Raw genomic sequence first — 27,613 nt, forward strand, 5'->3', positions numbered from 1 at the left:
TAAATTTTCTTTATTTTATAAAAATTAAAAATAATTATGACCGCTTTTTCAAAACTTGCATTATTTTTGCACCAGCGTAATATTTTTTATAAAGCGTTTAATTGTAATAGTATACCATATAACAGTAATGGTTGCTGGTCCTCCTAAGATTATATCTCATTGTACAATGGTAATATAATATAATTATAATATATAAATATAATGTATATAATTTGTACAGATGGTAATAAAAAAAATCTTTGTAAATATTTAGAGTACTACTTATTAATTTATAAAATAAATGCAATGTAATTCAATTCTCCCAATTTTCTAATTTTAACGACTTTGTCGGGAGTGAGTTATCTATCGATCGGTCGTCACAGACGGCCGGATGAACCGAATGAACTCTTCAGACGTTCCCTTCATGCCGAGAGATTAAAACGAGCCCGGAAACGTTTTTATTTTTATTTTATTTTTTGTTTTCTTATCAATCGACCGAGTTGAAAAGGTCGGCTTTCGTTTTGCAAAGGGGGTTCGAAAAGATACGCCTGAAGACGACCGGTTTTTATATGAAAACAGTGTATTTTCTAGTTTCAAAGGGGACGTCTCAATCCCGGCGTCCGCGTTCTATTCGGGGCGTTTCATTCATCTCGACGCATTCCGCCGACTATTATTAGAGCCGGTTTCGGTTATAGATCTAAACATTCCATCTTTCCATTATGGCTTTATAAATATTTACGAAAATGGGTTTATGAGACGGTATACAGAGGCTCGAATGGGCTGAGATGTACCAGTACTCAACTTTTCCGTGATAGGCACGATGCCTGTTTACGTAGAAGGACTCACCGCGAAAGTCGGCAAAACAGATCCAAAATTCGCCAATCAAAGACTTATCAATTAAAATCCATGACTTTTCCATTAAAAATACGATTTTAACTGAAGGGAATCTAAACGCCAAATGGCGTTTTTAGCTGAATGTCGTGGGTTCGAATCCCGCTCGTGTCATTGACTTTTTTAACTCAACCAAAACCTTTATTAAAGATTAATTAATAGAAAAGAATTTATTTGGTCAATCAAACCACGAAACCTAATAGATGTAATAATAACAGTAGCATGAAAGCTTGAACAGGTACTATCCAGTGATGGTAGCCGTTAGTACATCAATACGATGAGCGAAATGGGCTAGTTCGGTAACAAGAGGGACATTTACGTCGGTATGGATGGTGTGATTGTATGCATAGAAAGGGGCGTTGACTATTGTTCTGGGGATTTTGGATTGAAGTGATAAGATTCGATTGAGGTTGGAACGCTTAGCAGTCCCGTAAAGGTGAAGTCCATATGTCCAAATGGGGTTGGCAATGTAAAGTTTTCTTTTGTTTGTTAGTGAGAGTTTTGATTGTCTGTCGAGTAGTTTAAGCATGAAAAATCGTATGTTACAGTCTGTGCGCATAAGTCGTGTATGGGGGTTCCACGTAAGTCGTTTGTCCAGGTAGAGTCCGAGGTATCGTACATAGTTCGCAATTGGGATGGGAACTTTGTTGAGGTATACTGGTGGGAGCGTTTTCTTGTTTAGGGTAAATATTATGTTTGTTGATTTGGTTTCCTTGATCTTGCTTCTCCACTCTCCGATCCAACATTCTAAGATGTGTAGGTGATTTTGGAGATCACGGGGAGTTGTGACTGGATCTTTATCAGGAGAAAGGATTGCGGTATCATCGGCAAAGGTGAAGATGATTAATTTAGGTTGCGTAGGTAGGTCGGAGGTATAAATTGAGTAAAGGAAAGGAGCGAGCACGCTGCCCTGTGAGACACCTGCTAGAATACGATGGATAGGAGACCTTTGAATTTCTGTGGGATACTTGGACGTAACGATCGTTAAGATAGGATTTTAGGATAAGATAATAGGCTGCTGGTAAGATGTTCTTGAGCTTCCACAGCAGCCCAGAGTGCCATACTCAGTCAAAGGCCTGGTGTATATTCAAGAACACACCCGGGAAATACTGTTTAAGCTCAAGGAATGTGGAAATAACTTCGATTATGCGATGTGCTTGTTGTGCAGTTGAGTGGCAACTCCGAAAGCCGAATAGGTGATGAGGAATTGTGTTTGTAGGACTTCCCTTGGACAAGCGGATCAATAGGAGCTTTTACAGTAATTTGCCAATAATGGGCAAAAGACCGATGGGTCGGTAGGATATAGGAAGGTGATTTGGTTTCTTAGGTTTTGGGAGCATCCTGATGAAAGAAAATTTCCAACAGGTCGGGAAATGGGTTGTACGTAGGACAGTGTTGAATAGGTACGTTGTAAAGATAATGGCTTTTTTAAGTAGTTGGGATAGGATGAGGGGAATGATTAGGTCGTAACATGGGCTTTTCTTTTTCTTTGCAAATGAATATCATGTAGAAAAACTAGAAAATGTTGGATTTCTTGTTGAGGTCTTCTGTGTGACGAACCTACTGTTTCTCGACCAATTTTACAACAGCTTTACATCGCATTTCGGCCTTCGATTCCATAGCCCACTCCTGTCCAAACTCGAATCCTATTCCTTCTCCAATAGTACTTCTCCCTTGGTTCCACTCCTATCTCACCAATCGTCTCCGAGCCGTCACTATTCCCAACGGGCGTACATGCTTCTTCCTCTCATTAAAATATGGCGTTCCCCAAGGCTCTAGCATCTCTCCCATCCTCTTTAGTACAGCTACCGGTGGCAAACCTCCTTGGCCTGATATACCTGGGGCGAAATATGGAATAGATTCAGGTAGTTTTTTCAATTAACATCTTTACCTAGCGAGTTGCAGTTGTTGGTGCTGGTTACTTTGCTGTTGAATTAGCTGGCGTGTTGAATGCTTTGAGTAGTGAGACACATTTGTTTGTTCGTCAGCAAGCCCCGTTGTGTCATTTTGATCCTATGGTGGTTAAATCACTGGTGGGGATCATGAAAAATGAACGATCTTTCCGACTCCATCCACTACTGTAATGACCACCTTTATGCAGACGACTCCCAAATTTACCTACCCTTCCATCCCTCAGACCTACAATTGGCCAACCTAAAGATCCAGAACTTCCTTAATCCCATTAATGGGCACATAAAAATCGCCTCAACCTCAATCCGCCTACGTCCTCGGCCATAATCATCGGATCCAGACTTTTCCCCAATATCCCTTCTCACTATAAATAACCTGCCCATCCCCTTTCGTACCTCCGTCAAAAACCTTGGGATTATTCTAGATCAAAACTTCTCCTGCACCCTCACATTTCCCAAATTCTCCGCTATAGCCTTCCTCAAACTATTCCGTCGGTCCTGGCATCTCTTAACCTTCTTCACCCGTAAACTCCTAGAATCTTCACTTATCCCTTCTTCGATTAAAGTTGTGTCGCATCCGGGGGCCTCTCGGAGGGACAGAGCAGACGCCTGAAACTCATGAACTGCTGTGGCAGATTCGTGTACGGCACCCCCGTGGATCCCGGGTGTCTCATCTGTATTCGGATCTTTCCTGGCTCTCTCCTTCCCTTAGGTCTCAATACTTCCTAGGATCCTTCCATTTTTATTCTATTCATACCTGTCGTCCTGAGGACATCATCCAATCCTTCCAATTCAAATCCTCACACCATCCCTGCAAAACCAGTGACCTTATTCTCCCCCAACTCAAAACCCACTCCTTCGAAAGATACTTCCTGACCTGCGCCCCCAAACTCCGGAACTCCCTTCCTCATTCTATTCATCAAGCCATATCTCTTAATTCCTTCAAATACTTCCTGTATAATCACCTCCTCTCCTTTCAAACATAGTCGTTTTCATAAATTTGTAAAAAAAATGTAATATTTTAATTAGTAAATCATTTTATGTAAGGTTTTGGTTGAAATGAAAAGGTTAGTGTCACGAGCGTGATTCGAACCCTTGACCTTCGGCTCAATACACCACTGTTCTAACCACTTGAGCTACAACCGTTCGAATTTTCCCTCCTTTTTGCCATTTTTCAAATTTCCTGTAATCAGGATTCGATTCTCGGCGACATATGAAGTGGCCACGGGGAGCTGTTAGTGAAATTATGCTTCGTTTTACTTATTAAACCCATTATATTTACTGGTCTGATTGACCAAATTGCTTCTTTCAATTAATTATGTAAGGTTTTGGTTGAAATGAAAAAGTTAGTGTCACGAGCGGGATTCGAACCCTCGTCCTTTGGCTCAATACGCCGCTGCTCTGACCACTTTAGCTATCGTGACTTAGATCCACTCGGACACCAAAATGGCAAACGAGGGAAAATTCGAACGGTTGTAGGTTCACCTGGGGGAGCTGGTAATATTTTAATAATGGGTAATATTTTAATTTTAGTTTTTTTTAAGTCTGTTTGTCAGTTTACTTGATTTGTATCCATTTATTTGCATTTTATTTTTTTCGCGAGGATTTTTATGGGGTTTTCACTCTGTTCTATTTGGCACTTTATGATTAGCGGAATTTCCATCCAGTTAAACCGTTGTATTATTCGAAGACCGTCCCAAGAACAAAGTTATATTTCTTCTTCTTTATTTCCAAAACAAAACAATTTGTTTAAAATTTAATATTTATCTCCCGATTTATCTCTGAAGTATTTACTTACCTTGACTGATACCTATTGTTTCTAATCGATTTTTAAACTTATTTTTCAAATTTTCGATAACAAGGAGAAAACGTGTCAACGGTATTTATATTTCCTTTAGTAAGGAGTGAATGGGAGCGAGATAAGAAGTAATCGGCCTTTTCTAGGCCGTAGATAAAGCGAGGTATATCTTTTCTCTTAGCGAGCGAGATCTCCAAGTAAAAACGAACCGCTAAAAATAAACATACCGTTCTTCCAGTGTTTCTAAAATATCTATTTTTGATTTCGGCTTACCTCAGTTCATTGAGCAAAGGTAGGAGCTTCAGCCCTGAAACAAAGAAAAAAAATTACAGGTAAAAACCAAACGTGATTAACATACTTTTGATTGCAGCATAAAACAAAAAGGATCAATTGTATTTTTTTAAAATCTTTACGTTAATTTTGTACCAAGCATGCTTGGAGGTCTACTTCTTGGGTGGGCGCACGTTTGTTGTAATATCTTTTTTCTCTCTTAACTTGCCATCTCAAACTGCTAATCGGGCATTTTATAAAAGTGCAAGTCGTGGAGGACTTAACAGACTTTGCCGCGAAGCGCCTGTCCTGCCCTGACCTTGGATAAAGACCGGTCCTCTCTTGAGACCTAGAGACCATCCCACTCGAGGCCCGATTACCATACTTATAGTTCCGAGGAATTAAAAATGGCTGTTGTACATGTAAACTATCATCCGACGTAATTAAACTCATGACATTCCACAAAAGCTGTATCTATAATTGATTAGATTTTTCGTTTTCCACGGGCAGGCTTAAGCATAAATATGGATGAGGCGAATAAGAGAAAATTATGTTTAGCACGTGAAAAATGTGTATCTATATATACAGAAACTATCTCGAGTGAGAGACAAATATATTAGATTTATTAGAAATGCTGGTGTAAGTCTTGGGAAGTTTGTGAACGTTAGTCTTTTTGGCACACCGGGTAATACTGGTTGGTTTTAAATATAGAGTTTGTTTTGCTGGGCGTTCTCTCCTAATTTTCAAGCAAGCTTATCAAACTAATTTCTTTGCTTGGGTACACTTATTCCATTTTGCTTGATGTCTAGAGCCATTCAAGGTATCTGACCGAGTTGGGTGTCGTTATTGCTTGGCCCAAGAGAACAGGGTATTTGAGCTCAAGCAACATGTCCAAACAATTCTGAGTACCAAGATATTAATAAGCAAAAGAGAGAAAAAATAGAGAGAGAGACTCTTTAAGAATGACACCATCTACTGGTACACAGATGAGTCTAGGCAGGTTCGGTCCTGGAGCCAAATACTCAGAACCCATGGGAAAATACACCAATATCTTCCAGTCTGAAGTGCATGCACTTCCGAGGTGTACCCAGTTAAATCTGAACAAAAGGTACAAAAATAAGAATGCAGCTAACATGTCAAAGTACTTCGAAGTTCGAACATCATTTGTTTAAAAATGGTACTGAATTGCAAAACTTAACTAAATAGGTAAATCCATGTGGAAGTAGAGAGCAATGAGAGAGCGGACGCCCTGGCAAGGAAAGGGGCTGCTATACCGCTGATAGGTCTGAGCCCTTCTGTGGCATAGGGATTCACACTATAAAAGAGTACTTTGATCAAAGGACAAAATGAAAATGAGAAAATAATGGAATTCATTCATTGGACATACCACCATCGAAGAACCCTCTAGCAAATTTTAAAAGGAAACAAATAATAGAATGCATGAAGGAAGCAGGAAAAACATCGAATCTTGACAATTCTTAACAGGACGCTGCAGACTGCAGGGAGCAATGAGGACATGTCCCACAGTTGGTATGGAAAATATACTGGGATTATCCCCCTACACCAAATGATAGTGTGGACAGTAACAGAAAAGTATTATTAGTATTATTAAATAGAAACCTCCAACAGATATAAAACTAAAATGGAGAGATAACAACAGAATAATGAATGATCATCCGATACTCATTGCTCGACATGAACAGGATAAATTTAATCAAAACTTCCAAATGAACTTAAGTACCAAAAAAGAAAGGAAACGGGAGGAAAACACCTCCTTTAAAAACGGCACCGTCTTTTGGTACACAGATGGATCTAGAACACGAAGGTACGGGGTAAAAGTATTCGGTCCTGGAACCAAATTCTAAGACCCCATTGGAAAATACAACAGTATCTTCTAAGCTGAGGTCTACGCATTGAAAGATGTACTCAATTCAACGTGACTAAAGGGTACAAAAACAAAGCATAACTATCATGTAAGATAGCCAATCGGCTGTCAAAGCACTAAGCTCAAATATCGTTAGTTCAAAGATAGTGTTGAACTGCAAAACCAAATTAAACATATTAGGAACACAGAACAAAGTCAGCCTCTGCTGGGTCCCAGGACATATGGGAATAGAAGGCAACGAGAAAGCGGACAACCTTGAGAGAAAAGGGGCTGCTATACCGCCGATAGGACCTGAAACCTTCTGTGGCATAGGAACCCACACTATCAATGAGACCTCACACAGAAGGATAAAAAGAAAATGAGGGAACAATGGAACTCATTCATTGAGCGCAAACAATCCAAGAACCTCCTAACAAATTTCAGAAGGAAAAAAGTAATAAAATGTATTAACAGAAGCAGGAAAAACTGCGACCTAACAGGACACTGCAAACTAAACGGACATTTAAAGAAGATTGTTAAACCCAAGACGGCACATGCAGATTCTGCAGAGAAGACATCAATGCACCTATTAAAAAATAGTGGCACTACACTTGCCCGCAGGAGAAAATGCCTTGGTACGTACAATGTGACCGTAGAAGAAATTCAGCCACTTAAACCGGGCCTGCTAATCAAATTCTTTGGTGAATTAGAACTCACCGGTATGCTGTAAGAACAGAACGAGGGATACAATAGCTCATAAAGGGTGCAGTATATTACACAACTTGAATAATTCATTATATCTTGGTGTCCTTATTGCATTCCATTACAAGAAATTCCTCGATATTCCTATATATTTTATTATCCTGTTCTAGATACATGTCGTTCCATTTAGCACTGTGAGAATTACCGTATCGTCCGAAAAGGTGGCTGTTGTGTTCTCTTGTGGTGGATAGTTTGAATATTACCGTTTGGGATGGATGGGACCCACACAGCACTTGGGGTACTGCTTTGACTTTCATTAACTTCCAGAAATCTACCCTTTCTTAGTTTAGCTCAACATACTTTGTTCTCCGTACTGCATTAGAAGGGGATTCTTCTATCTGTATGTCTACCCTTCATGTTATTCTTCCCAAACACCTCAGAGACGTCTAAAACATGGCTTCACTGAGTTCAGACAATATTCAGACCTGTGCGATATTAGTGTTTAGTTGTGAATCTAAATGATTTTTGGCAAAAAGTGGGATGGTAATGCTTATTCATTTCCTAGTTATATTAGAATTACATGTTGGTCGACACCGTACAGCCTCGGAACAAAAATACGTCAAAAACAAAGAAAAGCACAAATTGAACAAACCTATGAAAATGGAACGGATGAGAAGTCAGATTTGATTTGATCGTTGTTCATGTATGGGAATCGTGTGTTAAAATTCGCCTTATGAGGTCACGGGGTGTCACGTCACGGCTCTCTTTTAGAACTTAAGTTCCCCGAGGTGATTCTTTCATTTCTCAAATCAATCCTCGTTGCAATACTCTTCGAAGACCTTCACCTCCTCTTAATCTTCATTAATCCACTTTAGGTCCGTCTTTCCGCAAAATTATTGCCCGTCTTCGGATGTAGCGTCTAATTAATTTTCCCTTGAGATGTTTAGATTCCAGCTATTTTTTTAGCCTTGGGAATAAAATAAGACGCAATATTGTTTTCTAACAAAGGCGGCTTAGGTCATTTTAAAAAAGAGTAGACTCAAATGGAATTAATCTTTCCAGTGGGCGTTAGGGGAAATGATAGGTGTAAGTTAAAAATTTATTAAGAGAAAACAACAAAAACTAGAAACTTCACGTGAAACACACAAGAAAGGTCGTTAGTGTACAAATTGTAAACACCCTCAGATTAATAGGGTGTACAAGGATTGTAAAAACTGGACGTTATTTCTGTTCAATGTCAGACAATAATTCTAAAATACTCGTTGGTTGAGCACTGTATCAACATGGAGACATTATTAGACAAAAATGTATAGAAGCTGAAGCAGCTAATGATATTAGATAGAAAGATAGATAACATACTATATTTTCAACAAAGAAAGAAACAATATATTGAACTAATTATTCAGAAATCGTGAGATGCGGTCTGGTGTGATGTAGGTTTCAGAAAAACATTTTCTTTATCGTACCAACATTTCGATCTTTATTGAGATCATCTTCAGGGCTTTGTGTTGTCTGCATTTCAACAAAAAAGTTCTCTGGTTGAAAGCCGATGCGAGTTTTTCTCATTGTTGGCGATGTCCTTCAGAATACTTTTAGCTGCGTGTCCATATGTAGTTGAAATTTGTTAATAGAATCCCATGTTCTTCGTTCTTCTCGTGTAGAAATGTGTGGTGATTAGTGATCGTTAATCGATAATTATTCAGAAATCATTAGATATATTGAACATTTAAAAAGGTTTACACGGCCATATAACTATTTTAACTATCAGAACAAAAATCAGCATTAAATTATACAGGGTGTCCTTGTTAGATAGGCCGTCTGAATTTCACTTGAACCAATGATGCTATAAAAAAGTCTAGTTTCAAATTTTTACTTTTTTAGAAAAATTATACAATGTACCTCGGGCCGAATTCAACTTCGAAATTTCAATTACGGCCCTATACATCCAGGCACATCAAGTTAAACGATTTTTTACGCTGAATACAACGGTGCAATCGGATTTTAAATTGTTCAAAAAATGACAAAGTTATTGCAAAAAGTTTGAGAAATAAATCATTTGGTTTGTTATTTTTTTGCGAGGTGATATCAACCCTCGGGGTGTCGGTGTTTTTGAAAATAAAAAGCCCGTTTGTAAGTATGTCAGGTTCGAATGCAGGGCCGCTGAATTCGAACCCGGGACCTTTACCTTACAGTGATGAGCGCCGTGTCAACGCCTTGTGCTTGCGGCCACCGACGCCCCCCGGTTTGTTAATTATTAATCACATTTCAAGTTACAACTTCCTGCCTTGCATAAAATTGCAAAGATTTGCTCTTATTAACCACTCTTCACCGGTGCTCAGAAGATAGAGTCAAGGGAAATGGATTGACAAGGATTTTCTGTCCGTTGCCGCAACTCTTCAACTGAGGATTGGCGTAGATACTGTTTCTTTAAATGGCCCAACAAAAAATGGTCAAGTGGAGTTAAATCGTGAGATCGAGGAGGCCAACAGGTCCGGCCATGAGGTCCCAATCTGCTCTATCTCGAAGTGACGATTCAAATAACGTCTCTCCTGCAAAGAATTGCGTACAGGGCATCCATCAAGCTGGAGAATCATTGTTTGTTGATATGTTTGATCATTCTTGTTGAAGAGGAACATCATCTTATAGTGTTGGTAAAACCATTCCTCTTTAAAGATAACTATTTATTTAGAAATCGTGTGAAGCGGTCTGGTGTGAAGTAGGTTTCAGAAAAACATTTTCTTTATCGTGCCAACGTTTCGATCTTTATTGAGATCATCTTCAGATAATCTTTAGGATAATCTGGCCGAACCATTACCAACACATTTTTTCCCTTCGTCGGCTTTTTTCTATACCGACATCCTTCAAAATCCAACGTATATAAACACAAAATAGCAAAATCTCACTGGCACTCTCGACACGACGCGCAAGAATGGCACAATTACACAGAAGACAACTTTGAGTGAGTAGAAATACTTTGATTGAATAAAAAAAAAATATTTTGCATTGTATAAATTCACTTTTCCACATCCAAAATGTAATTGTTATGTGTAAACAATGTTTGTAAATCCCAGGCCCTGAAGATGATCTCAATAAAGATCGAAACGTTGGCACGATAAAGAAAATGTTTTCCTAAACCTACATCACACCAGACCGCATCTCACGATTTCTAAATAAATATCGATTAACGGTCACTAATCACCACACATTTAAAGATAACGTTTGTTGTTAGGCTTCGGCCGATTTGTGCCCTTTATCCTCTTGCGAAATAACCCTTTGTGATGTACATAAAAGATAAATTGAAATCTGTGATCTATTATTTCGAGATCGTGAGATGCGGTCTGGTGTGACGTAGGTTTAGGAAAACATTTTCTTTATCGTGCAAACGTTTCAACCTTTATTGAGCTCATCTTAAGGGCTCAAAGTGTGTGTTTTCTGTGTAGATGTGCCATTATTGTGTGTCGTGTTGAGAGGTCACACCAGACAGCATCTCAAGGATCTCCAAATAATCATCAACTAACGGTCACTAAACACCACACATTTCTATGATCTTTATGGAAATGAATAAGAAAATATTGATGAAATTATCGAGACGGCGGCTACGAGTGCGATAAAGCCAGATGCACACGTGAACCGATAAACATCCGGATGGGGGTTCGCTAAAGTTTTTCTTGTTAAAATAACTCCCAAAATAGCTCGGTTTCGTTCCTAGTCGTGGACGGCGAGAAGCCTAGAAAAAAAGATCAAAACATTCTAATCGTTTTCAACGCGACGCCTGTTATTACTTGGAGTCATTAATGAACTAAAAATTCAGAAATTTTATGGTGCTGTTCAAAGTGTTGTATTTACGAGATTTCGGATTCAGCGAGTGTTTAATTAACTTTCATCATGAAGCTTTTATCTTTTTTCGGTTTGCAGAAGGCTAAAATAATTTTGTGCTAAAGAGTTTTTTCAAATCTAATAACTGCGCATATACTGACTGAAAGTTTGATGACAAAAGTTAATAATAATCGGGCACATCCATTTAAAAACAATAGTTTACAAAAACAGCTTTTTTTCTTCTTTTTTCTTTATTTTTAATTGTTAAAACAAATCAGTGCGAAACAATTTTCAAAATAATTTGGCAGCATTTTATATATTTCAATTAATTTAAACAGAAATTAAAATAAAATAAAATTTCAAAGGTCGAGATCGAAGAGTTTCTTCGTTTAAAAAAATATCGCAAGTGTGAGGACAGTTTTCAACTTAAATCACCTTAAATTCTATCATCTTTTGTGTCTAAATTGGGTCAAATATTTATCTACCTTGAAAAACAAAAGTTTAAATATATTTTATAGTAAGAACCTTATTGACTCATATAATTTCCACCGCAGCAAGATTGACTATAGTAAGGGCTGAATTTATTTCTACTTCGTCATTTAACGAAGTCATTTCTTCATGGTAAAAACCGATAAATTTTTGTAAGAATGTGTGTTTATTGATCGTTAGTTAATGATTATTTGGAGATTGTGAGATGCGGTCTGGTGTGACGTAGGTTTTTAGAAAGACATTTTCTTTATCGTACCAACGTTTCGATCTTTTTTGAGATTATGTTGAAGGCTCAAAGTGTTTGTTTTCCGTGAAGATGTGTCGTTCTTCTGTGTCGTCGTTTTTCGGGGCACGACAGACAAGAATGACAATCTACTCGGAAAACAAGCACTGAGCCCTGAAGATGATCTCAATAAAGATCGAAACGTTGGCACAATAAAGAAATTGTTTTTCTAAAACCTATCTCACTCCAGGCCGCATTACACTATCCCCAAATAATCGTTTTTAAGAATGAGTAACACAGGCAAGCATAACTACCGGTAATTTTTATACATATGACAGGGTGTTCGGCTACTCGTGTTACAAACTTTGCCAGTAGATTCTACGTTCAAACTAGAACCAAAAAGCACTAATTTACTATGGTCTGAATCTCAACAGTTTCGCAGTTATTCCCCTTTTTCGTTTTTTTAGGATTTAACGGCCTTGCTTCAAATAAACAATGATAATTCCAAAACTAAAAAAAAGTGGACAAATCCGTTGTTACCACTGAAAACTACGTTAAATTTTCAATAAGATGCCATCAATATTAAACTTGTAAACGTTGGTGAAATAAGCGTTTTAGTAGCCAGAACGTAGAAATTTTTTTTTTGTTCAAAGTTGAAAAACGTATTATGGTGATTCTGAACTACTATTTCCAAACCTAGAAACCAGCAAATTTCAGAAAGCGTACTCAATTTAATATCCTTTTTAGTGGTTTAATTGCTTTTTTCAAAGATGAAGAAATTGATGAAGGAAAAGAAAAAACCGTGGTTGATGGATTGGTTAGGTGGAAAGATTAAAAAAAAACATAATGAAATTTTGAATGAATTTAGTAAACGTTTTTTAATTTGGGTTCAAAATCGAAATAGTTCAAGTTTAGTATTGATCACAGCTTATTGGAAATTTAATCTTAAAAATCATAAAAAGAGAAAATAGACACACACACACACACACACACACACACACACACACACACACACACACACACACACACACACACACACATATATATATATATATATATATATATATATATATATAAAGGCCTAAAAAATACAAACACTCGAATCTAGAGAGTAAATCAGATAACATTGATAACATTGGAATATTATGAGATTTGTGTTGTTGAAGTTTGTACTTTGATCCTTTCCGGTTATCCTGGTCCGCCTGTCATTTGGTCTATCAAAAGTGATGAAACTTCAATTTAACTTTATTTCAAATTAAAACGTCCGATTTATGTTTAAAATAACTCTTGGACTTCATACGGTTATTATCAGACAATCAATCAATTATCATTAAATAATTTCAGGTTATTCCTGGTGCTCATATAAAAACAAATAAAGAAAAATAAAATAAAAACAAATAAATAATATTGAAATAAGTTTGTGGCATCTGATTTGAAACCGGGAGGGTATGTAAACATGCAGGACGTTGGAGCCGTGCGGGTTTAGTATCTCATCTTGAAAAAGGCTTTTTTTAAGGCTTCGAAAATATGTAATATTTAGTTTTTTTATAAGCAGTTTTCAAAATTATTTAAAAATTTATATGTATTTTTAATTTTGACAAATAGAAATATATTTTATGTATCAATTGAAATGATTTTGTTTTCTTTTACCATGGCGAAATATCTTCTAAACGTATGTCAAAACTGTAATAAAAATGTGAAAGGGGTCGATTTTTTCTAGTTGTTTCGTGATCGTTTCAGAGATTAGTTGGTGCCACCCCGTTTAATTGAAAAAGACATCATTGAAGAAATTACAAACTCCACTCAATCAATTAGAGTCCTCGAGTAGGTTTATCTAGCCTGATCATTTGATGAATAAAGAAAAAACTAATCCATTTACGTTTTAGTATTCAACTGACCAAGTTACTTCTTTCAATTAATTAGTCTTTTTTTATAGAAGGTCTTGGTTGAGTTAAAAAAGACAGTGTCACGAGCGGGATTTGAACAAACGACCTTCAGCTTAACAAATGGCAAAAAGGAGGGAAAATTCGAACGGTTGTAGGTTGAAATGGACAGTTTGTGTCCGAGTGGATCGAAGTCAGGATAGCTCAAGTGGTCCGAGCAGGGGCGTATTGAACCGAAGGTCGTGAGTTCGAATCCCGCTCGTGACACTGACTTTTCATCTCAACCAAAACTTTACATAAAAAAAGAATAATTTATTGAAAAAAGAAAGTAACATTAAAACTGACACATTTAAAAAAATTAAAATCTTGCACGACTTCTTGAAAAAACGTTCTAATTTACCTCTCAAAAATAAAAGGCTTACAATACCATAGTTAAGCCGGTATGAACTTCGGACTTGAAGTGTGGGTTTCAGCCAAACATTCCAACATCTTCCGCATTCAAACTGCCCAAACCTTAATCCTTCGAAAAAAAGGAGGCTCCATTGTATGTATCGAAACTAACTACACATACAGACTTAAATATCCATTTCGTTCAAAATGAAATCCGTTTCCGTTTCCACAAATTTAAAAAAAACCTCCCAATTACCGTAAATCAGCAATTCAGAAACCTCCGACGAATCCCCTCGAAACCTCATCGCGGACTGAAGAGACAATGGCTGCGAGATCTCCTAGGAACTGATGGTGATGATAGTGAAAGTGATAATGACATAAGTATCAATTGAACAGACAATGTTTTAGTACCATTGGATTTGCTCCACTCTTGTTTTTAATTTTGTATATATTACCTTGCTCATCGTTACTTGTTACCTACTTGAAGGTAGTCAAAAAAAAAAAATTAAAAAACCTGAGCAAAAATGTACATGAATTAACTTGTTTGTTGGATGCTGTAAGTGGTGACAGTAAGAAAAATAAATAAAATAAACACGCTTTGGGAAATACATGTAACAAAATCATTTAAAAACGTCCCTTAAAAAGTACACGTCCAAAAAGATGCTAGAATATGCATATGCATGCAATCGAGTACATACTACATCTGGAGAAGTGAAAATTTCATACTACATCTCTTGAGAAAATTTAAACATAGTATATGTTAAATATTTTACGGAAACATTATTTTTAGTTTGGATTAGGCTGAGGGTTCAATTAATGTCGGAATAATTTACCCACTAACAAATTTGAATTAAATCTTTTCAATCGTAAAAAAGTACAATAAGGGAAGAAAGTAAGTGAAATTACTAAAAACCATAAACATAATGTTTTATGTCAGCCAAATAAGTGAAAATGAAATGAAAATTTATTTAAAAAAACCTACAACGGTAAGCGTAGATGTCCTTCCATAAATTATCACTCTAAATTTTGATTTCACTATTTCATTTTCTCAAAGTGTATAAAAAACTGTCCTCACCTATGAACTCGTTCCTTATTCGCATCCTCTCCTTCAGCTGCGGGGTCGATATGATTAGACAGTTGATGAAGGCGAGAAGGGCCGTCTGGTAGTCCACCTCTACCGCGCCTTCCAGCTCCTTCAGGATAACTTGAAACCGGTATCTCTCGCATTTTAAAGTCTAAAAATCACAAAAAAGAAAGTTAAAGTTTGTATTTCACAAATATTTTATGGAGGATCAAATTTGTTCTTCAAGTTAGCGTCTGGTCGTATGAGTTGGATTATTTGTCGTCTCTTACGTACGTAGTGTCTTCCATACTGTAGGTAGAAAACAAATTCATCTGTTTTTAATCAATTTACTGTTTTAAATTATAAAAAGGTTTTTAGGTAAGATAATTGCAGCGGAGTAGGGTACACCACGATTTCAATTCCAAACAGTGTTGGATAAGTAAGTTTGCAGTACGGGATAACAGTTCCTTTGTATTATCGTTCGTGATATCGTCCTTTGGATGTCTTTTGTTTGTTTTAGAATTTAGACAAACGGAAAAAACACGATAAAACGTCCAATTAACTCTTACTGGAGGGCCGGCGCGAACACGACTTTATCCGGTCGAAATCTAAATGAGAAGGTCTCCAGTCGGCGGACCTTTATCGTTACGCTCGGTTACCTCTTTCTCCTCATAATTTCATTCCATGTTTTTAATAGCTTAATTATTCGGAAAACGGGGAACACCCGGCGATATCGATCTACACGAAGATTTCAAACCGAAAGGACTGTCAAGGTGAGATAGTCCACGCCCAAATTGACAGGCCGATACAATTCAGGAAACGTTGTTTTCCTGTTGCGGATTAATTACTGTAGTTACCATTTTTTTCTTGCATTCCTCGTACACCATCACGATTTTTGTAGAAATAATCTAAAATTATTATTGCTGAGCTTGCGAATGGGCCACAATTCCTTGTTTACACAAGAAGTCCACCTTATTTATTTAACAAGCTGATCCCCATAACCAGTGTATATATACAAAAATGTAAATGTAAATTGCAAAAATATTTAAGTTGGTAAGGAAAATGAAAAAAGAAAGTCGTACAGACAAAATTTGTTCGCTTAGTTCTTCGTCTTGACTTAATTACATCTCGGAGACGCTTCGGCATATTTTCTACCAGTGTGGAAATGTCTCTTTGCTGGAGGTTAACCCAATCTTCACGAAGACACCTTTCAAGATCGTGGAGGGGAAGTGTTCAGAAGGGGAAAGAGGGGTGGCCAGGCGTCCCTGATGTTATGCTGTTGATGGTACGTTTATATTATGCGAGCGACATGTGGACGGGCATTATCGTGCGTTAGAATAGGATTGTCGCTGATTTCATGGAGTATAGGCAACGCTGATGTTCCAAAATTTCATCCACATAGCGAGTGGCCGCCAAAGACCCTTCACGAACAAAAACCAACTCTGTTCGACTCTCCATTGAAATTCCCGCCCACATTATCACTAAACAACGTTGAAAAGGTTGCTCTGGGAAAAATTACAGACTTCGTACCTTTCTTTCGCCTTCTCCACACTCTTTCACGCCCATATGGAGAGGATACAGCAAATCTGCATCATCTGTAAAAAGTACAGCAGACCTATCGTCCAAAGACCAATGGCTGTGTTCTAGAGCAAATGCGAGCCGTGCAACTCTAGTCAATTCTGGTCCACTTATCGGGCGAAAAGTCATCAGTCCAGAATCAGAAATTTGGACACTTCGAACTTCCTGGAGCTGATGAATCGCTTGAACAACAGAAAGGCGCTCAAAGTAAAAAAAAACTGTCATCCTGTCGTTCTGTTACCCTAGGGCTCCAGAATCCGGCCTTCTATGGTAGGACCCAGTTTCTCGAAAACGTTGTAGGATATCTTCATTGCTTGCTGTGATGGACCGAAAGGCTTTTCGAATGACGCCATAGAAGCCATTTTCCCCCAGACAAGAGTACAGATTTGTATTGTCCATCAAGTCAGCCGTCATTCGGCTCGCAGTGTTTCGTATGGAACTCCGATGGTAATACCCGCATACCTGATAGAACGTCCAACATCAATAAATGCCATACCACGCGCATCATCCTCAGCACTAAGACACATTTTTTAATTTAAATATAGAAATTAAGAAAACAAAGATGAGAACTAAGGAGTCTATTGCTTCAGAATTCAAATGAGATTTTAAATTCCGTAAAAAGTAAACAATGAAAAATCCTTTATCCTTGGATTAAGAATTAAGTGTGTTTACTTTTAATTAATATTCCCAATTTAAAAAATAGCAATAATTAATATTCCCAATTTAAAACAAAGCAAACAAATATTTATTGGTAAAAACAATGAGACAAATTGAGGGCAGAATTTTATTTTATCTAGAAAATAAAAAAAGATCAATTGAGTGGAATTTTTGCCTGTCAGTGCATTATGTATATTTACATATGTACATTGGATACTATATACTAGACATAACAAATCAAAAATTATTTTACAAATGAAACCAATTTCACTACTAGTGACTAGAGTTTAATACATCTTTTCTTAGGTTATGAACAGATGTATTAAGCAAATCAATATTCCCACATCCATTCGCTTGTCTTAATATTCTATTATGGGTCCTTAGACCTTGGATGAAAACTAGGAACTTTAAACTGGATTAATGTTAATAAGTAGGAACTATCAATTACATTATTTAAAAACGTACACAAAAAAACAACACACCAGTCTTCCAGTGCATAATCTATGCAACCTCAGAGCTCGTAGAATTATTTCATAGGTATGAGGATCCCTATGTATCTTAAATTTATTAGAAACAAATCGGAGAAATTTATTCTGTACAAGTTCAATCTGACCAATTCGGGAGCTATAAAAGGGACTCTGCTCCCGGGCACTGCGGCCTTCTGACTTATTGTACCTTCCTAGTTCTCTAGTTCAGTAAAATAGAAACAATCCTTCTTGGAAGTATCAGGTCATTGACGTCGCTGCTTCATTCCCTAGATTTTTTATGGAATGTTAGGTTAAATCTCCATTTAGCTGTTGCTTCGCATTCGAAGATAAGATGGGTGGCTGTTTCCTCCTCCTCCTCAGTGCACAATCTGCAGATGGGATCTTCGTTGTATATGCCCATGTTATGTAGATGTTTTCTTAGATGCCAGTGACCGGTTAGGAGATCGCAGCAATGAGTTTGCCAGTCTTGGTGAGGGTTGTTTCATCATAGGTTCACTGTGTCTAGCACCACTAGAGTTTATCCATTCTCCTTTTGTTTTATTTAGATCCATTTTGCGATGGAGGATTCTGTGTTTGTTTTTGTTATCCAAAGTATAGATTTGGGGCCTATGTATGGTCTTGCAGATCCTCCTCCGACCAGTGTGTCTGTTTTCTCGTTATTCAAAATTACTCTATGCCCTGGCACCCAAGACATTGTCAGGTTGTTGCGTTGTTGTATGGTTTTGGAGATTTTGGATGCATTCACTGACTAATTTTGATGTGATTGTGCTTTAATGGCTACTTGGTTATGAAATCTTAAGCGCTGATGACATGTATTTCTGCGTGAAAGACCGAAGTGTACTTCCATGATGAGTTTGATTGCTATATTGGGCTTGTACAAAAATCACCCGATTCGTTTCCTTTGTTTGTTTTGGAGCCATCTATATACCATATTATTTTATCTGATGCTCTCCTGAGTTTTTCTGTCCTTTATAGACCGTTGAGACTTTATAGGATGTTGTAGAGAATGTTTTCGGGAGCATATAAGTTCCGTGCCCGAATTGTTTAGTTCCTATCCAATTTGATTGTTTTTTTGAGCCTAAATGATCTTTTCCTAGCCTCTCCTTGTATAAATGTTTCCATGGGAAGGTGGGTTTAAAAGAGTTTCTAGTGCTCTTGTAGGGGTTGTTCTCATTGCTCCTGTGGTATATAGGTTTGCTTGCATGCTGCCTAATGATTGAGCTACTTTTTGTTGAGCTTTGGTCCACCAGATTAATGATCCATAGTATTTTGAGATTTATTACTTCCGTGTATAGCCCATAGGCGATTTTCAGTTTTAATCCCCAAGATTTGCCTAGGGCTCTTCTTATTATCATTAGCGATATTTTACTTTTTGCTATAGTATGCTGCACTTGCCAACACAGTCGTACTCTAATATACTCCTTACAAGAAAACAATTTCAATACAGCCAATATTAAAATCACATGAAATTCTTAATATAAATCCCAACGTCTAGAGCGCCTTTCTTTTAACAAAGTTGATATGCTGATCAAAGGACAATTTAAAGTCTAAATATATTCCTAAGACTTATATTATATTTTTTCTTTCTAGTGAGACATCATTGATAGTATAATCATACAGTAAGCAGGATAACTTTCCGTAAAAAACATGGATTTACCGTTAGCAATTTTTAGAAACGAAAAAATTCTTTCACCCCATGAATACAGATTATTTATGTCCGATTGCGACTCCGATGTAATACATTTGTATATTTTCACGTCAACAAATAGAAGGGTTTTTCTGTGTACAATGTATTTAACCAGATCTGTAATAAAAATTTGAAAAGTAACGGGGACAAATGATCACCTTGAAGTACACCTTATGAAAATTATACAATTATTACGAAAGAAAACCCTTTTGAAAATACACTTTTTTCACATTATAAGTACTTGTATACATACAAGATCAAAGATATTTTATTTAAATTGATTATTGTTTATCTCTAGGGATTATCACTGTTCCCTTTATACTTGCAGAACGTTTATTCTTTTCAACCATTGACACCTTTTTTTGTCAAAATATCGTATTACTTAGACAGAATCATTTTAGATAAAAGATATATCTGTTTGATTATGGTTTCGATTAATCTTTCATTAATAAAAAACCTTACTTAAGTTGGATTACAAACAGGTTTAAAACAGTCACAAGACCACCTTGTTGAATTTTAATATTTAAAAATACTTTTAAGAGATAATTGAAATTGAGTTGCAATTACAGGATGATTACAGCTTGTTTTGGTAACGAGCATGAAATGAGCCCATCTCAGCAGTTTGATTTTATCGGAGCCTTCAAGGAAACCAGTTTCCCATAAAAATATTAGCACTCGTACAAATGAGAAAAACTTTATGTGCATTTTCTCGGCTCGGTTCAAAAACAAAGTCGAAGTTCGAAGTGATAAACAGGTTTGAGGAGACATTTCACTCCTCCAGCAATGACGATTTGAGGACCAATTTGTTTGAATAGATTTATAAATCTAATTAATACTTCTGGTATAGTTATATAATTTTTCCTGTCCCAAATTCACCCCCTTAAGATTGGTAAAAAATCAATTAATATGGGTTAGAGCTCATACTGGTGCCCTTGATTAAAAAGTGGATACTTTGGCCAAACTAGCTGCATCCACAGGAAATAAAAGTTGCTGCTTTATTATACAGTGTTAATGAAATATGCTAAATGCAATCAAATTTAGAAATGGGATTCAAGATACTTCCACTCGGAAAAAACAACCTTTTTCAACAACAACAAAAAAATATATATATAGACAGACAAAACAGTTCATATAATATAAGGAAAGGTTTAAACAGTGTAATTATGTGGTAGTCACTGAGTAATATTGATAAAGGACAGCGCGCACAACTTCAAATCGTTAAAACGTTTACTCAGAAAAAATTATAAACAGATTTGGTTATTAAATGAATTCTGTTTTTCTTTTTTTCAATGATTTTGCAGTTACCATTTTGCCCTGCTTTCAATAAAATCCAGCTGTGGTTACACATCATTAATTCATTGATCACAAACTGGCAATTCAAAAAAACGTAGTTTATTGTTATTATTGTGTAGTGAGAGAGGGACGTCTGTATAGTAACAGTAAGTTATTAGCAAGAATGGGTTCGACCCCGCCCCGAGGAATATCGAGTACTCTGGGCTGAGTGTGTGATGTCTGGGGGAGTGATAGTAATTTATTAGCGAGAATGGTGTAGGTTAGACCCCGCTTCGAGGAATATCCAGTACAAAGTTTTGTAATATAATAATACAAAAAATGACGAGGAAAGACAATAATCCATGGTATTGAGTACACCGGGGTGAATGTGTGACTGACTTCTGGAGAGTAAAAGTTAATTATTAGTGATGATGGATTCAACCCCACCCCGAGGAATATCGAGAACTCAGAGGGAATGAATGACGTCTATGTTTGTATCTGGTGCTGATATGTATATATATTGTATGTTTTATTTCTATACTGTAGTCGACAACCCGAGCTACATATTTTGTAATCTGATTTGAAAGACCGGAAAACTAAGGAAAACAAGCAGAGTGCTAGCGATGACCTCGGCTATTCGTCGATCCATAAACCTCCCACATATTATGTTGTTAAATAAATTATTCCAGACAAAATATACTTTGTTTTTATAAAAAAGTACATTCAAAATCCAAATAAACATTGCACCAAATGGCAGTAATTTTTCATTTTCTTTTAATAATACATCCATGCCATAATTAACTCCTAATTAAAGTTTGAGTATTTACAACTACAAATATTGTGTTAAGTAAATATTATACTATATATATAAATATGCTGCTTGTTGATTTGTTGTTTGAGTCACTTGTAGGAGAAGGTTGCCCAGTGACAACACTCCTTCACACCTCCTCATTCTTCAGTGAGATCTCGGGGCCACTTTCGTTTCAATCGTCTTGGAGGATTTTCTGGTAGGGTTGGAAATAATAAGTGCTAGTACATTATTATGGATGCTCAGTGATAGATGAAATTTTTTATAGCGAGTTTTGATAAGGGGTGTGTAGGCCCCTAAATAGGAAGATTTGAAACATGTGAATTTGAAAGAGGTGCAGTTATAATTTGAAGGAGAATTTCAGACTAAGGGAGGTCTCATCTTTATCTTGCAAGTTAGAAGTAAATTGAACAAACCAATGTTGTTTCCTATTGATTTTGACCAACTTGAATGATTTATTGCTAAACTGTTCTATCAGAAATGTTCATTCATTTCGGGCCATATGGAAACCTAAGGTGAAACAATATATAGTTGATTTTACTAGAAACAATACATGCGTGTTTGTTTTATTATGCATGCATTGCTTGAGCATGTAAGGTCAATTAATAAGTCAACTGGGCTATTACTGAGAAGCCGGGGACTTGGCCGAGGGTTCATGGAATGTAGCGAATTGTCGTTATACAGCTCCATTTGTCTCTATTTATTTACAAAGATGAACTGTTGAGAGCCCGAGTTTAGTATTAAATCGAAAGTGGTATTTCTAATATTGAACTGGCATTTAATACAAAAAATGTTTTAGGATAGATATTTACTAAATAGTAAGCTGAATTTGCATTACTGAAACTTCCTGTATTGATTAAAAATTTTAACTATTTGTCAAATTTATCTAAATTTACTACCTTATCAGTAAGGTGCCAGATTACTTTTCGTTAATAAAACTACAACTACCAGCACAACCACAAGAAAAGTGGTACAAGTCGAAAAATTCTAAAAACCGGATTATTTAGTGTTTTTTTTTTAAATTTTCGGGTATGTGATGCTGCAGAAAAAATGACACACCATGTGTCACTTTCGAATTGGCGGGAATCTACTGTCATCATTCTCACGAACTGAAATTGCTCACATTCGAATTAAATTCTAATACATTTCTTGAATATTTGAATGTACGAAACTAACATAACTTACAAAACTAACCACCGAACAACAAACGAGTGGGGACAGACCCGGTAAGTAACCCTGTGACGGTGCAACATGAGGGACAATGAAACCAACCCCCCTCAATTACAGTAGAAACTCTGCTGAACCTACCTCCATTGGAAACATTTACACAAGGAGAAGCTAGCAAAAGCTCATTTATCCTACAGAAACAAACAAACTGGACAGGAACCAAACACTTTGGGCACACAACAATAACCAGTCAAGTCAGACATCGATTCTTAGAAATGTGGAATGGCTACATGACTCGGAAGTACTCTTTACAACATACTATAAAGCCTCAACAGAATACAAGGAGAATAAGAATTCAGTAGAACATCAGATACAATGATATGGTGCAAAGATGACGTAAAGACGTAAAGGTACCGGATCATGCATTTTTTTTTTTTCAAGCCAAAACTTGAGCAATCAAACTCATTGGGGAATTAAATCTCGGCCTTTCATCAATGGCCATTAAAGGTTCTGCCTTGGAAAAGCTTAAAAGGGATTGGAAAAAAAATCCTCATAACATCGTGTAGACAAGCATCTATTAAAGCATTAGCGTGTAAAAAAATCACATCAAAACTTGTCAGTGAATGCATCCAAAATCTCCAAAAACTGGGGGAAAACAAGAATGATGATCTTGGAAACTAAGACACAAAGTAATTGTGGGTAACGAGAGGGGCAGACACAATGGCCATACGAGGATGTGCAAGGCCCTGAGAACCTATTCTTGGGATGTCAAAAAGAAACACAGATTCCTTCAATTCAAAATGGATTAAAAAAAGGGAAGAAGAGAAGTGGTTAAACTCTAGATGTGCTAGACACAGTAAACTTTTGCCAAAACAGCCCTAACCAATACTGGCAAATTCACTGCTAACGTTGTAGAGGAGTGATACGATTACTTTCTGATCACTGGAATTTGAGAAAATAGCTAAACATGGGCATATTCAATGGTGACCTCCCCATCTGTAGATTATGCAATGTGGAGGGAAAAAACAGCCACACATATCATCTTGGAATGGTGACATTGGGATACAACGAAAACCCAGGGAAAGGAAGCTATGTCAATGACCTAGTGATGACCTTAAAATAAGGATCAAATCGACATACTGTACCAAGGAACCAGCAAAGTACAATAAGCCAGAAGGCTGCTTGGGGAACATAAACCATACTTCCTAGTCTTCTTTCATCATCATATAGTTAAACTTTTCGATAAAAATCTATGCAGTTGTAAAAAGTATATTTTCGAATTGAATTTACGAAAAGTTGTTTATAAGAAAAAGTTAACTAAGCAGTAAGTAATATAAACTCCTTATCTGTTTTTCGATCGTTTAAAAATTAATAAAACAATTACCTTGTAATGTTCCAGTGCGTCGAGAGCACGCGTGTAGCCTTCGCTGTTATATACACAAAGAGCGGATAGAAGTTCGAAGACTTGTTTCTTAACCGTAACGTTATTGGTGTCCAACGCTGTAACAAAAGTTTAAACAATTATTAATTGATTTACGAAGGGTTGATAGACAAATTACAGTACTTGTAACTTGAATCCTCTTTTATCCAATTACCTGAACTGAAGCTTTAAATTTATTATGTGATATGCGTGATATCAAAATGCTTTTTAAATTAGGTCAATGGATATTAACTAGTAATGTATATAAACTAGATCGGATGTGGCTGTAGACGAAGAGTGAGTTTTGGAGGAAGGAACGGCACTGGTTCTCCTACACGTTCCGTGAGTCACGGGCTCTTTCGGCCAAAACGTTTGCCACACGTCCTTCAAATATTTTTCAACGGGTCAGAATCGGAGCCGACGTCGGTTTTCTTTCGGCCAACGGCCAGCAATGGGATGAATTCTTTTCGAAACGGAATTTCCGCCCATTTTGGCTAGATTTTCTCCGTTTTGCAAGACAAAAAGATGATTTTTTTCGGCCTAGAATGCTGCCGACTGGTAGACTAACAAATCAGGTCTCATATTTGTAGGGTTTTCTTCTCAAGATAAGACGTTTAGTTTTAAAAACTGATGATCGCAGACAACCGAACCTTTTAAATGATTACAACAAAAGGAAAATTGTTTCCTCTCTGAGAATAGAAAAATAGAATATTTATTCAAAAAATTTTAAAGTTTAAACATATTTCCATAGGAGTGCCAGTTACACTATAACCTCCTGCTTCAGAAAATTATTTTTTAAAAGAGTGTTTTAACAAGACAGAAGAAAATTTAAGGGTAAAAAAGTAAGAAAAACCCTAAGCCGTAGGCAAATGTAGCCAGTGGTTCCCGTTTTTTGTGTCATGTCCCACTTAGATTTTAGCAAGTCTCTTCTGCCCACCCTCAACGTACATAATCTGCAATCCATTAGCTTTCGTGGTCCGATTAACCAAATAACATCTTTCAATGAATTAATATTTATGAAAGGTATTGGTTGAAATAAAAAAGTCAGTGCCACGAGCGGGATTCGAACCCACGGCCTTCGGCTAAATACGCCGCTGCTCGAACCAGTTGAGCTATCGTGACTTCGATCCATTCGGACACTAACTTCCCACCTCAACCCACCTTTCGAATTTTCCCTCCTTTTCGCCATTTTTCAAATGTCGCATAATCTATTTGATTCTCAACGACAAATGAAATGGCCACGGAGAGCATTAGTTAGGATATACTTCATTTAACTTATTAAACCCATTAGCTTTCGTGGTCCGACTGACCAAATAACATCTTCCAATTAATTAATCTTTATGTAAGGTATTGGTTGAGATACAAAATTTATCTCAACCAATACCTTACTTAAAAACTGATAAAACTTTATTTTTTCGAAAAGGGAAAAAACTTCCACAGATTTGGTTGAAATTTACAAATTTAACAAAATATCAGATAAAATGTAGTTTTCCGCATATAAATTACAATCTTAGAAAGCAATACGATTCTCGGAATGTATTCTATTCTTTTTATTTTCATTCGGAAATCGTGAGATGCGGTCTGGTACGGAAAACATTTTCCTTATCGTGCCAACGTGTCGATCTTTATTGAGATCATCTTCAGGGCCTGGGATTTACAAACATTGTTTAAATTTAACAAATACATATAGGGTGTGAAAAAAAGTGAATTTATACAATGCAAAAAAAAAATTTTTTATATTCAATCAAAGTATTTCTACTCACTCAAAGTGTTTGTTTTCTGCGTAATTGTGCCATTCTTGCGTGTCGTGTTGAGAGTGCCAGAGATATTGCTGTTTTATGTTTATATACATTGGATGTTGAAGGGGTAGGGAAGAAATACTTAGATTGAATGTAAAAAAATATTTTTTTGCATTGTATAAATTCACTTTTTTCCACACCCTACATGCATTTGTTAAATTTAAACAGTGTTTGTAAATCCCAGGCTCTGAAGATGATCTCTATAAAGATCGAAACGTTGGCACGATAAAGAAAATGTTTTTTCTGAAACCTACATCGCACCAGACCGCATCTCACGATGTTGGGGTTGAAGCGAGGGGCAGAAGAAACTTGCAAATATCTAAATGGGACATGACATAAAAAAAGGTTGGGAAAATGTTTTTCTGAAACCTACATCGCACCAGACCGCATCTCAAGATTTCTGATAGGTCAAAAATTCAAGGGGCCGTCGGTGGCCGCAACGGTTTGGAAGTTGACACGGCGCTCATCACTGTAATGTAAAGGTCCCGGGTTCGAATGTAGGGCCGCTGGATTCGAACCCGACATACTTACAAATGGACTTTTTTTTTTCAAAAACACCGGCACCCGAGGGTTGATATAACCTCTGCTGTTGCGAACCCTCGTGAAAAAAAAGATAAAAAAATAAAATAAAATTTACGTTCTTATAGCAAATTGAGCGCTGAGTAAAAAGGTTCTATACACCTGGTTTCGGAAATTTATTTCAGCGTCGAATGAGACTAAAACCAGCCGGATCAGTTGAGAAATGTAATTTTCGTGATTTTTCAAATTTAGGAAGGTGAGGGGCACAAAAATCACCGTTTCTGACATTTTTTATCGATAAATTCAAAAGATGCACCCCTACTAAAAATGTTCCGGAAACAAACCTTGCCGGCGATGGAATTATTCGTCAAATTAGACCAACCCCACTCCAATTGATGAAAAATTTCAATTTTGACAAATTCATTACCTTTCGGACGAATCGAAAATCACTGTTTTCTAATGGGTATCCTACATTGAATGAATTAATGACGATCTGAAGGGGTTACTTAACAATTTTTGAAACCTACTCGTCTTTCAATGAATATTGCATTTTATTCTTTTTTAAAAATTATAAAAATTTGTTAATAATGAAATGAATTGTTTAATTATTCAGAAATCGTGAGATGCGATCTGATGTGATGTAGGTTTCAGAAAAACATTTTCTTTATCGTGCCCACAGGCACTCTCAACACGACACGCAAGAATGGCACAATTACACAGAAGACAAACACTGAGCTCTGAAGATGATCACAATAAAGATCGAAACGTTGGCACGATAAAGAAAATATTTTTCTGAAACCTACATCACACCAGACCGCATCACACGATTTCTGAATAATTATCGATTAACGGTCACTAATCACCACACATGAATTGTTTAATCACGGTTCAATATACCTTCCTATTCTGGACCTAATAGATCTCAGCTAAAAGCTCCAGC

The 27,613-nt window shown here is 36.7% G+C and overlaps 1 protein-coding gene across 1 annotated transcript in view; it reads right to left on the reverse strand.

Annotated features, from left to right (window-relative positions):
- The window catches only part of LOC106668150 (FH2 domain-containing protein 1), a 206,152-nt gene that overhangs the window by 54,317 nt on the left and 124,222 nt on the right, over positions 1-27,613 (reverse strand). Inside the window, exons 3-5 of the mRNA XM_014396638.2 lie at positions 24,320-24,435; positions 15,291-15,450; positions 4,852-4,885 (exon numbers count right to left, since the gene is read on the reverse strand). Coding sequence (XP_014252124.1) covers positions 4,852-4,885; positions 15,291-15,450; positions 24,320-24,435 — 310 coding nt within the window. The remainder of the gene's footprint in view (positions 1-4,851; positions 4,886-15,290; positions 15,451-24,319; positions 24,436-27,613) is intronic.

Source organism: Cimex lectularius, unplaced genomic scaffold (genome assembly GCF_000648675.2).
Source record: "Cimex lectularius strain Harlan isolate CLEC.00 unplaced genomic scaffold, Clec_2.1 scaffold180, whole genome shotgun sequence".
NCBI lineage: Eukaryota > Metazoa > Arthropoda > Insecta > Hemiptera > Cimicidae > Cimex > Cimex lectularius.